The sequence below is a fragment of the Tachyglossus aculeatus genome, chromosome 7, assembly GCF_015852505.1.
Source record: "Tachyglossus aculeatus isolate mTacAcu1 chromosome 7, mTacAcu1.pri, whole genome shotgun sequence".
In the NCBI taxonomy this organism is placed as follows: domain Eukaryota; kingdom Metazoa; phylum Chordata; class Mammalia; order Monotremata; family Tachyglossidae; genus Tachyglossus; species Tachyglossus aculeatus.
The window spans coordinates 11,962,463-11,975,689 of record NC_052072.1 but is presented as its reverse complement, the minus strand read 5'-3'; the positions used below and the strand labels follow the sequence as shown (position 1 = coordinate 11,975,689).

Below are 13,227 nucleotides of genomic sequence, written 5' to 3'. Positions count from 1 at the left end.
GGAAGAGACCTGCTATGACTGCAATTTGCTTTCTTTCAAGGAAAGGGGTTCTAGCTAAACTCAGAGACTGATTCAGCTTCAGAAGGCTGTTGAATGCTCTACCCACAGACCTTCCTCAAAGTTGCGGACAAAGAAGCACGTTCGACTCTTTGGAACCTTTCATACAGATGGGTGTCATTGAGGAATATCACCTGAACCTTTTCTTTGGTGCAATTAAGTGAACTTAGAAATCACATAAGTGCTTCCGTTTGCTAAAAGAAAACTGAACACAGTTTAGTGGGAGACAAAAGTATCATGAAAAGCAGCAAGGAACTGATAGAGCATTAGAAGGGTGTTTGTGGTAAAGAGGGAAACTCAGGGCAAATTGCAATACAATCTGGAGGAAAGAAGGTTACAGGCAACACACACACGCTCTCTCTCTCTCTCTCTATGGATAAACCCTCACACATACAGTGAGTCGGACAGATAATTAAGAGATAGTTGACGTCCTCTGGCCTGAAACACCCTTCCTCTTTAAATCAGACAGATCTGTGTCACCCTGACTTTTTTCATTCCTCCCTCCCAGCCCCAACAACACTCATGTACTTAGCCGTAGTTCATTTACATTAACGTCTGTCTACCCCTCTAGACTGTAAGCTTGTTGTTGGCAGGGAATATATCATCATATTGTACCCTCCCAAGCACTTAGTACAGTGCTCTGCACACAGTAAGAGCACAATACAGTTGACTGACTGAATGAAACAAGACAGATGTAGCAGTGGCGACAGAAGGGAATGCCTTTGTCTTACCCAAGCTTTAAGCGCATTGTGAGTATTTTTTTAAGGCTTTACTTAACCTTTCACGTGAGAGAAACAGGGAAATAAAAGAGTTAAGCAGGGAAAAGAATCATGAGCTTGGCACTTTTGTGATTAATTTGAGAGGGTGTATACTTTCTTACATTATATACATCAATTCTGCATGACATCAAAAAATTCTAGAGAGACTTGTAAGTCATTACATACATATGCATTTACACTTACATTTTAATATTTTTTTTGGTTTCAAGCATACAAACTTTAGATCACACCTGCTTTGTGCTCAACTCTCTATATCTGCATGCTACAGCTGCTCGCTCTGAGCAAGACCAAGACCTGCTATACAACACGCTACCAAAAAAAAACCAAAACCAAACCGAAACAAATTTACAGAATCAATCTTTACAAGGAAATCTTTCAATATCGATAAGTGAAAATGATGTGTCAAAATCTCTTATTTTCATATTTACATTTGCTGTTAAAGAACTATACATTAGCATCATCGTTCAAATCACAGCTCCCACGTCCAAACACTGGTTTGGTCCAAAAATGGGAATGGTGATTGGACGAGACTAAGGAGTTAACGAGTTCCGAGACAGAACCGAGTTTCCCGGTGGAAGCAGTTCTTGGATGAAGGAGAGGGTCGATCAGCTTCTAATTTCTGTGTCATCGTCATCGGATATGTTCATTTGCAAGTTTGGCTGGAGATTGGATTGCGAGCTCGCTGGTTGTATATATGCCATGCAGTTTATACCCTTTCGAAAATTAGCTCTTCATGCCATTGGAGTTTGTCGTTAATATGAAAATAAGTCATGCAAACTCATTTAGAAGATACTGAGTGCCTGCAGGTTGCTATTGTATTATTTGGAAATGCTCCTTTTATTGCACTTGATTGCTTGCCCCTTCTTCCTTTACTTAAAAAAAGCAACACAAAAAACTTATTCTGAAACAGTTATCGCATACACCCACTTGAACTGTCTGGTTTTTTTTTAATCCTTTCTAGAGAAGTGGGGAAGGGGAGTATTTGAACTGATCTTCAACAAGAGCAGTTTTCCTTCGCCCCATTCCCAGCCCTCCAAATTTAATTGCAGTTGTTACCACTCAGTGTTCTTGTTTATCGATCTCACGGTTCCTGCTCAGTTGTCATAAAAGATGTCATACCCAGAATCCAGTGGTGCAAGAAGTTCATCCACGGCAATTCCTTCATATGGGGCCTTGCTGGTTGGGGTCGTACCTTCTTTTTTTGACATTTCTTCCAGAGTGTGTCAAAAGGAGATGGAAGCAGAAATGAGAATATTAAACACTCCACAAAAGAGAACGACAAAACCAATTCCAAAGAGTAAAGTTATGAACTCACACCAGGGCAGCTTCTTTAGGTGAGATATAAACTGAAGCAGAGATTGAATGCTGAGTGAATCCGGATAATGTTTGTTAGCCAGTGCAATATCAACTTGTGATAGTCAAGTGGCTTTTCGGAGTATCTACCACTAAATTAGGGGAAGTATCTGGCGCCCAAGCTGTCTCAATTCAAAAGCAAATAGTCCCCGGACTGGCCAGCTGAGGAATTTAAAGTTGGGGCAGGGCACAGACTTTGCCATGCTATCTTTGGCCTTCTCCCCCATAGGGAAACCAAAACGGTCCTCGTTTTCAAAATGACGGACTGGAACATTTCATCTCTCCTAGCATCCTCCCCGCAGGATGGTACAAGGTGAACCTCCTCCCTCGAGCAGTCAACTGGATCAGGACATCGAGATGCCAGCCAATCACATGCCACACTGTGGGCAGAAAATAAGTCTGTTTACCGTCATCTTGTACTCTCCCAAACGCTTACTACAGTGCTCTGCACACAGTAAGCCCTCAATAAATATGACTGATGGTCCGACTGATCAATTTGGTGCCTCTGCTGTGAGCTCTTACTGTACTCTGGATCCAAATGTTCTCAATCTCTAGGAAGGTATGAAGACAGTGCAGAGGGAGACTGTGCCCTCAAAGGAGAGTGGACAAAGGTGTAGGTTAGATAAGCAATTGCAGCAGTTTTGCTTTTTAAAAATATTAGCTGTTAAAAAAGCTCTCATCCCTTTGCCCAGTCTCCCAGTTAGGATACCCTACATTAATATAACAGCAAGACAACTTCCAGGCAATAATGAAAGTTATGTGCAACCTCCCCGTGATCTAGCTTATGTAATTAGGGCATCAAGCAAGGGGCTCATGCAATTTGTCTGAATACTGGGGAAGTGCACCACTACCACCACCAAAGTGTCATGCAAAAACACAGAACAGTGAATTCAAAAGATCCCCTAATACCTCAAACACCAAGTCTTCTACTTTTCTCTTTGCAGGTATCCCCAGCTCATTACCACTGAACCACTTCTCCTGAGTCAATATAATGGAAAACACCTTCCGCGGTCCAGGAAGATTCCCAAACAAAACTCCCATGGGATATGCCTTCCCCAGCACCTGACCGCCTTGGAGATTGTTCGGTTGTCCTCAAGGGAGTTTGACCAAAAGGTACCAAAGTGGCATTATTTTAATCATTTGAATGGTCTCTGGAAACTCAAGAGCAGGCAGGCTGTTACTGAAGCAATCTAGAAATTGGCAAAGCCTTTTCTAGTTCTACATCTGTGATCCATGGATGCAGCCATTCACCGAGTAGAAGGAAGATGATCATAATTATTGAAAAAGGTTCGACCTGCACTCGAGCTTCTCTTTGGACTTTATTACCTCTACTATTTTTCATTACTGTGTAAAAAAAATGGATATTTCACCTGAAAGCAAGTTTCATCATCACTTGTAAATGACTATATATGAATCTAAACCCATTTCTCTAGATCCATCAAATTCCAGTTAAATGCTCCTTGTGAGCAGGGACCATGTCTACCAATTTTATTGGACTGCACTCTCCCCAGCACTTAGTACAGTGCTCTGCACACAGTGAGGGCTCAATAAATACCACTGAATGCTTGAATGAATAAAGAGCTGGTCTAAGACACTGCGGGCACTCAGTCCAAAGGTGGAATTCCCCTCCAATTGCACCAATCCTGATTGCCTCCTAATTGTTTGATTTTTCCCTTTGAAACAGGTACATTTTAACACAAAGATACAATGATCATTGTTCAGGAGCCTGTTAACATCTTCCTACAATTACGACTCAGTTCCACAATACCATTTTTTTCTGTCACACCCTGTTCCCGTTAGATACTATCTGCACATTATTTACAGTGTCATATGGCAATATCATCAATCAGGAAAAAAGACAACTAACTCTCCCCATTTTTGTCTTTCAGTTTGCTATTTAATCTTCAGCGCTGTACTTCATGTCTTTCAAACAGCCTTCCTCCTATAATCCCTAGTCCCAGAAAAGTTTCTAGCTGCTCAGGAAGAAAATAAAAAATTAAATTAAAAAAAAACCTGTCAATGGATGGTAGCCAAGAACATCCTTATCCATTTTTTTCTATTTCAGTCCTTCCAGTACTCCTGCTGCTCTATGATTGGAAGCAATGTGGCCTAGTGGAAAGAGCAGGGGTTTGGGAGCCAGAGAATCTGGGTTCTAATGCTGACTCTGCCCTTTGCCTGCTGTGTCACCTCAGGCAAGTCACTTAACTTCTCTGTGCTTCAGTTACCTCATCTGTAAAATGAGGATTAAATCCTCCTCCCTCTGACTTAGACTGCAAGCCCCATGTGAGTCAGGGACTGTGTCCAACCTAATTATCTTGTAACTACCTCAGCACTGCAGTGCAGGAAACCCTTAACAAGTGCCATTAAAAAAAAACCCAAAACAAAAAGAACTGTTGATGCTATAAAATGAGGAATGATTTCATTCGCTTTATAGTTTCAGTTAGAAATTTGGTGCTTATTCTTTGGAAAATAACCACGTTTGGCCGGCAAGGAAAAGTGCATCTCTGGAAGAAAATGCTTAAAATGGGACAGAAAGTTCTTTATGGTCCAACTGAGAACTAGAGCATTCTCCAAGGCAAAGGTACATTTCTAAGTAGGTGGGTGAAGGGCAGAAAAGAGAGCCGGGAGGACTCGCTGCAACAAAGAATTCTTCACCAGAGCTATAAAATGAGCCCTCTGGGGATTCTGAAATTCTCCAGATAAATTCTCAGTCTCCCAGAACCACGGAGGCTGCGTTGCCAGCTTAGCAACACAGCACAAACTTGGTCATTTAGATTCTTGAATCTCACTGAGGACAAAGGAGTGCCTCTATCAACTCTGTTGTACCGTGCTCTGCCAAGCACTTAGTGCAGTGCTCTGCACACAGTAAGCATTCAATAAATACCACTGATTGATTGAATGTCCAGAAACTTTGTTTCTGAAATTTCCCAAGCACTTAGTACAGTGCTTTGCACATAGTGGATACTCAGGATAAACCATTAATTGACTGATGGATTGAGTCTGTCTGCTTTGGGGCTGCTCAGGAGCACAGAAAAAGAGGACTGACTCCCCCACTAGATCATAAATCCTGAGGGCAGGGATTTTGTCTTCCACCTCTTCTTAGAAGCAGTGTGGCCTAGTGGATAGAGCATGGGCTTGGGCGGCAGAAGGACCTGGGCTCTAATATAGGCTCCACCACTTGTAGGTACAATATAATTAGGTTGGACACAGTCCATGTCCCACGTGGGGCATGAGTCTTCATCCCCATTTTACAGCTGAGGTAACTGAGGCCCAGAGAAGTGAAGTGACTCACTTAAGATCACAGAACAGACAAATAGTGGAGCCAGGATTAGAACCCAAGTCCTTCTGACTCCCATTCCCAGGAGTCACTATTCACTAGGCCATGCTGCTTCTCATCTTTAACCTTTGGAGTAGCTTAGCCAGTTCAGGAGTCAGCCTTGGAAGTGATGAGAAGCAGCATGGTATAGTGGATGGAGCAGGGGCTTGGAAGTCAGAAAGTCATGAGTTCTAATTCCAGCTCTGCCACATCTGCTGTGTGACACTGGGCAAGTCACTTCACTTCTCTGGGCCTCAGTTACCTCATCTCTAAAATGGGGAATTGTGATTGTGAGCCCCACATAGGACAGCGACTGCGTCCAACCCGATGTGCTTGTATCCATCCCAGTGCTTAGAATAGTTCCTGACACACAGTAAGCACTCAACAAATACCATCCTTATTATTATGATTATGGATAGGCCCTAAGCATGCGACTGTAGATGGAAAGAGTTATATGGGGACCTAGAGAAAACACTTTGGGATGCTCGTGCTGGGAGAATCAGCTTCGAGAATTTCCCAGCTTTGGCCAGTATTCCTTGTCCATAAGGGAACAATGAAATGAATGCTCCTTCCGATACTGAATGTTTCTAAATGGCCCATTTATACAACCTGCCTTGCCTTGAATGCCACGCTGAATGGCAGTTAGGAAGATGACACATGCTTTACTCTTACCCTCTTCTACAACTCCTCATTCCTCACTGCTTTCTATTTGCCCCTTTTTTTGTTTTGTTTTTTTCTGAGCAGATAAGTGGAGAAGAGTCCCAGCTTTGTAAATCAATTTCTCCAGGACTATGGGTTGGTGGCAGTAAGAAGTAAAGGAGAGCTTTGCTCCCGAGAAATTTCTGGGAAGAGAGAAGGAGTTCAAATGAAACTGGAACAGTGAGACTCGGGAAGAAGCCTCAACGCAACACACGTTACCCTGGAATTCTGGTCTGAAGTCAGTGCCTTTCAGATACTCTGTCACCGCTGAACTCTTCTGCATTGTACTTCATTTCACAGAAGTTCAGCCTCTGGGAACATGTCGGGCAGAAACCTGGACATGATGATGCCAACTCAAATTAGATGTGACGGCAATTACCCTTTGAGAATCCTGGCGTTCTTCAGAACACTGCAACCCCCGCCAAGCCACGATTGTTCCATCTGTTTCTTTGGCCAGAGTTCACCTGATACTGCATTTTCTTCAAAATGAGTTCCCTTCTTCACTTTGGTGTCTTCAATCTAAAAGGATATGGTTCCTAAACTTTTCTAGAAACTGTCACTAAGGCTAATATTATTGATTGAGCCTGACCTTTCTCCTGTAGGCAATGGGGAGGAGAAACTGACGGTTAGGAAACCCCTCTTCCTTACCCAATGGGGCAGAATCACTGCCCAGTGACCTGGAAGCAAGAATAATTCCAGCTCTACTAGCTGGACTGAGGGAGGGAGGATCTGACCAGCCTATCTCTTCAGGACTGTCCAGGATTCATATACTTGCTTCCTTGGAACTATATTTGAGCTGCCTGATGTCTGCATATCCCTCTCAGGGTCGCACCTGGAGAGTTTCCAGTACTCTACCAGTCTCGGCTACAGGAAGGAGAGTCAAGCATAGGCCTTCCCATTCCATTCCTGGCTTGGGCAGTGGCTACCGAGTGGAAGGCAATCTGCTTCAAGTCAAAACTCACCCGTGGTGGGCAGCAGCAGCAGCACGGGAAAGAGTTGAGGGCAGACACTCGAGTTAACAGTGTGGAAGGCGGCAATGTTAAACCACTTGCGTATTTTTACCAAGAAAACTCTATGAATAAACTACGAGAACAATCTCTATCTGTTGCCAAATTGTACTTTCAAGAGCTTAGTACAGCACTCTGCACACAGTAAGTGCTCAATAAATACGACTGAATGAATGAATGATTGTAGATGGAGAGCGGGGCATTCTGGGAGAGGTGGCTGTGGTGTTGCTATGGGTCGGAAACTCAATGGCATAATAATAATAATAATAATGACGGTATTTGTTAAGCACTTACTATCTGCAAAGCACTGTTCTAAGCACTGGGGGGATACAAGGTGATCAGGTTGTCCCACGTGGGGCTCACAGTCTTAATCCCCATTTTACAGATGAGGTAACTGAGGCACAGAGAAGTGAAGTGACTTGCCCACAGTCACACAGCCGATAATTGGCGGAGCTGGGATTTGAACCCATGACCTCTGACTCCAAAACCCCAGGCTCTTTCCACTGAGCCACGTTGCTTCTCTAAGACAAGATGTCTGCATGGTGTGTGTGTGTGGATCTGTCTGTGTCGGGGGGAGTGGGTGAAGGAGGAGGGCACGCAGAATTATGGGAAGCAATCATATATACTGAGTGCTTACTGTGGGCAGAACATCGTACTAAGCACTTGGGAAAGAACAAATGCAACAAGGAGTCGAGTTTAGGTTCGTGATGTGCTAATTCTATGGCAGCAGTAGACATGAGCTTGACTCAGTTGAACAGTAAGGAAGCTAGAGACTGTAAACCTATTGTGAGTGGGAATGTGACTCCTAACTCTGTCATACTGACCTCTTCCAAATGCTTAGTACAGTGCTCTGCACACAGTAAACACTCAATAAATACAATTGATGATGATGATGATGGTGGAGGACAAGGGCATCACACTCATAAAGTCATGTTATTTTTGAAAGAGAGACTTGAACTGGCCTCAAAAATTCAATCTCTGTTTCAAAGGCCAAATTTGGTTTTGCTATCTACAGAAGAAAATCACCTGTTTTCAATCAATCAATGGTATTTATTGAGCACTTACTGTGAGCAAAGCACTGTATTAAGAACTTGGGAGAGTACAATATAGCAGAGTGGGCAGACCTGTTTCCTGCCCATAATGAATTTACAGTTTATCTTCAAAGTTCTTTAAGCTCCTTGAGGGCAGGGACTGATCTTCTATTGTTATTATTATTTTATTATTATTGTCCTCTGTCAAGCACTTAGTACAGTAGGAGCCCAATCAATCGATCAATTGATCTTGGAGTTTGGATTCAACAAGAGTACAAGGATACCATCCCAGGTATGAATATATGAAACAACCTTCCAAAGCAAAGTACATTTGTCTTTTCAGAAATATCACATTCCGATACATAAGCTCTAAACAGCTCCATCCTAAACTTGATAGCTAATTCTGTGAATGGGGAAAAAGAACAATTTGGGCTACTGTCTCATTGCCTAAATGCCCTTGATAAAATGTTGCTACCATTTCTCAAGACTTTCTTTATCCTTAACCATTATTGGGGCAGTTTTTATATATCAATATATGTATATTTAGACCTTGTCATTCTCTAAAAATTTAATATGTGTGCATATCTATATCTATATAAACACATATATTTATACTTTTATATTTTATAGATATACACATATTAAATTTTAAATACACACATTAAACACATAAGAAAACTTTTAGGGAATGACAAGGTCTAAATCGGGGACCTCAGCTTAGTCATTTTCTATCCAAAGGATCTGAGTTTAGTGAAATGTTACCCTATTCTCCTTTCACATTTAACTTAAAAGATGATTCCAAAGAAAATCTGGTTTCGGGAAGGAAGCAGTCATCCTCTGTAGTATCCAGGACCAACAATATATTTATCGTCAAGTGTATTACTCTAAGACTCTTCAGTTCATGTCCCTGGGCCATATAATCCCTAATTTCAGCAGGAATTTCTGGTATGATATGAATGAGGTCCAAATCTTTCTTTTACTCATATTCATCTCTGCTACTTTTTCATTGGTGAGCTCTTTATACATCATTTTAAAACTCAACTTTCACTAGTATTAGTATATTTATTCCAAATATCTTTCAAATGAGAACAGTCCAATGTCACCGTTTTAAAAACAATTAGATTGACCAAAAAAAGCCAAAATCACTACTGCCCCTTTTCACCTCCCCATCAACTAAAACCACAACAACTTCATCTGTGCATTCAGGAATCATCACAGAGTCTAAAATAGCAACCCTCTTTGGTTTTGAAAAATGATGTCAAATCCTGCCCTTGTAGAATCCTTCTTCTGTCGAGCTTTAAAGCAATTTAAATCTAAAATCCACCTGCCACGTTCAAAGGCCTAATGGATATCAATGGTATTCTCACATCCTCTACACATAATGAGCCTGTGCTTATAGGATTATTCCTTGATTTTGTTCCTCAACTCAATAGTTTCCCTCAGTGTTGCATGCTTTCTCACTTTATCACTACCATGGTGATTAATATGGTGAAAAGATAGCATCAACTGACAGCCAAGTTATACTCCCTGAACGGTTGCCGAAAAAAGGCTTATCAGATTTGCCCTATAAAACCAGCAGCACGGTTTAACAGCATTCTGTAAATCCCAGTCTCTACAATCTCATCTCTCTACTTCTACAATTCTGTGACCCTGTCCACTTTGTGGATGATTTACAAATCTTGGCTAGGCTTTACAAGCAAATTGGAACGTCAGCAGTTAGTCTGGAACCGGAATGTGCAGAGCCTAATCGACTGCGCGAAGCAAGTAAAAAAGCCTTTTCCGTTGTCCCCCAAAGAAACATGCACTTCAAGCTGTGAGCTAGGCCAGGCCACTCTTTTTGAGGTTCTGCTACAGATTACCGTTCATGGCTCCGGGATTTTGAAATAGTGAAGTCATCCAGGTGCTGCATTGGTAAGCCCGCCCCTGAATGATAACGTGTTTGTAGATTGTGCAGGTGAATGACACATAAGCTGCAAAGTGTAACATAACCCTAGTTCACTTGGATGAGTGGGTCTAGTGTCACTTACAAAGGCCTTTTGCTGAAGTAATGTGCCAAGTTAATGCAGACGTTTCACCAGAAAACAGATATGACTTGCAGAAATGTAGTGTTGTAAAAGCCAAGTCTTCCCAATATTAAAGGGCTTGGAAAACCGTCATTACAATGACGGGGAGACAAGTTTTTAAGGAATTCAAATGTGATGAGGAATTCCAGGTCTACAAAAACAGTCTCTAACTAGCACTCTGCAGAATTTCTGTATCAATAACGAGGTACAAGTTTGTAAATAGTTATAAAGGTAGGGGAAGCATTTGGAAAGCAAGTTTACAGAATCCCTCAAAATTGTCACGTGATCACTAGTGACTAATCTGTTTGGGGTTAAAGTGACTGGATGGGAGAATAAGCTATTAAGTAGAATAACAATTAGAACTGTTTTCCATTTGGCTGTGAGGCAAAAGCAATGTAGTAAAAATTTTTTTGTTGTTGTTCCTTTCCTTCCCAGTCAATCTCATGTTTTAATTGGAACAGAACCGGCAGGCAGGGTTGAGGTAGTGGGTCTGGACAAATACCAATCATTCCCTTCACACAGGTTCTTGGACCTGATGGCTCAGGGCTAGGGCTCCTCTGCGTCGAAGGGAGACTTCATTGTCACATTATATTGATGGTCATGTGATAATTGAGGCATTTGTAAAACCCTTAATACTGTGAGCCCGTTGCTGGGTAGGGACCATCTCGATATGTTGCCAACTTGTACTTCCCAAGCACTTAGTACAGTGCTTTGCACACAGTAAGTGCTCAATAAATATGACTGAATGAATGAATGAATGCCAGGAACTGTACTAAGTGCTGAGGTAGATACAAGCTAATTGGGTTGGACAAAGTCCCTGTCCCACCTGGGGCTCACGGTCTTTATTGCCATTTTACAGATGAGGTAACTAAGGCCCAGAGAAGTTAAGTGACTTGCCCAAGGTCGCACAGCAGCCAAGTGGTGGAGCCAGGACTAGAACCCAGGTCCTTTTGACTCTCAGGCCTGCGTTCTATCCGCTAGGCCACGTAAATGGAGGCAACGTCTACACCACTGAGTCAGTGAGGCTCTTCTACTTCGGCTTGAAGTAACGTAATAATTGAGAACTCATTTGGAAAACGGGTCAGTAGAGACTGTAAAATATTAATTAATTAATTAATTAAAATATTACATTAGAATTTAGATTTTCAAATTATCCATCTGTCTAAAACAGATATTGATATCCATCTATCACATGATGGATGTGATGAAAAACAATTACTTTCTGCCATCTCAAATGCACACAAAGTGGTCAGTTTGCACATATGGCTGCCACCAAGCCCGCTGTGTAACTATTTTCCTACTGTGTGCCTTTCATACTTTCTGCTTGGTACGTGCCTCTTGTTGCAACACTAATTTGACTCCTTTAGTTAGAGATTTCTCTAAGTTTGCTTATTCCTTAAACCTACAGATGTTGGGTGATTATTCTTAATGTCTGTCTCCTCCTCTAGACTGTAAGCTCGCTGTGGGCACAGAATGTGTCTGTTATACTGTATTCTCCCAAATGCTTAGTACAATGCTCTGCACACAGTAAGAGCTCAATAAATATGACTAGCCGACTGGCTCCTCACCTGTTCCCACTTTGCACCTCGGCATCATGAACCACTTCCCATTTCAGAACGCAAATGATCTAGTTGAATCACTTTGAGATCATGTAGCAGGAACTCAAAACTTGGCAATGTAAGCAGAAAATAGAAATGCCATAGCCACTGAAGAGAAGACATGCGCTATTGCTTACTTAAAGCCCCATCCTGTCCCCCCAAGGACAATAGCTGCTACCAGGATGGCACCAGCGATGGAACCTATTATAAGATTGGTGGCGCTAGGACCTGTGACAAAGGATTATGGGAAGAAAGACGTAAGAACCAATCACTTCATTCACAATATGGGAAAGGCAGCAAAGTGATTTAAGGAAGCAAATGTACCCCAAAAGATCTCGAAACATTTTCAAATGGACATGGACTTTTGTATGGAGGAACAGAGAGAAACAAGGTCTACCCCTGCTTCCTTCTTAATGTTAGAGTTTTACCAGTCTTGAAAGGTAACATCACCTCACTACATTTCTTGGCTAAATTCCACTGGCCTGTTCTTCTGGGATAGTTTCAGTTAAGTATTGTACATCTCAGTATTCATTTAAGTATATACCTGATGATTCCCCTGAAAAATCCACCCATGTCCCTATTTTTCCTTTTCAAGTTACCAACCAGTAGGCTGTGGTCAACTCTCCCACAGTGCATGCTTCCATTATGTATTTGGGAGAGAATGCTAGGGAGGAAATAGAAAAAGTTCTTCTGAGGACAGGTGCCCATCTCAATACGAGGCAAAGCAGCGTCTGAAGAAATGGCTGAATGCACGTGTGTGGAACTGGACGTGGCATGAGTATTTCAGTGCATGTTCTGTGAAGGAGAGGCTCTTGGATAATATGACCCCACTGTAGAAGAACTGAGTGTAATACCAAAGAGGAAAAGGATTATAGTCATTACAATTTCTCTCCAACTGGAAAACATGAGTGGGACCCAGAAAAGGGTTAGCGACTTATCTTGGAGTTCCTAGAGTTTCCCAATGTATTTACCAAAGGATGCACAGAAATAAGACGGGCTGGAGAGGGGTGTGAACAATTCTAGATAAGAATATGAACCTGAATTAAAGGCTCTTCACTCACTAAAACATTTCTAATATCCCAACATCTCTTCCATGTCATCAAGGAATTGAATAGCAAAGAATCAGAAAAGGGAAGAAGTGAGTGTAGAATAAAACTCTATGGAGTAATTTTTTTTTTTTTGCAAATGGCAGAACAAAGCTCTTCGTGTTTCATTAAGAGTCTCTTTTATATGCCTGTTGTCAAGATAGACCCAGAGAGTGTATGAGAGCCTGGGCGATGCCAGTGGGAAAAGGGGAAGAAATAAAAGTGAGGGAAAGAAAAAA

The 13,227-nt window shown here is 41.9% G+C and overlaps 1 protein-coding gene and 1 non-coding gene across 3 annotated transcripts in view; one reads left to right on the top strand and one right to left on the bottom strand.

Annotated features, from left to right (window-relative positions):
• Positions 1-1,004: 1,004 nt before the first annotated feature.
• ADAM23 (ADAM metallopeptidase domain 23) overlaps positions 1,005-13,227 on the bottom strand; it is a 215,733-nt gene continuing 203,510 nt past the window's right edge. The window contains exons 25-26 of one of the 2 annotated variants that reach the window (XM_038748695.1): positions 12,041-12,131; positions 1,005-2,046 (exon numbers count right to left, since the gene is read on the bottom strand). In XM_038748695.1, coding sequence (XP_038604623.1) covers positions 1,998-2,046; positions 12,041-12,131 — 140 coding nt within the window. In that variant the 3' untranslated portion in view covers positions 1,005-1,997. The remainder of the gene's footprint in view (positions 2,047-12,040; positions 12,132-13,227) is intronic. The other variant, XM_038748696.1, reaches the window with a different exon arrangement.
• Positions 7,019-7,156, top strand: LOC119931224. The gene has a single exon (XR_005452078.1). It is a non-coding gene; the product is annotated as a small nucleolar RNA SNORA7 (small nucleolar RNA).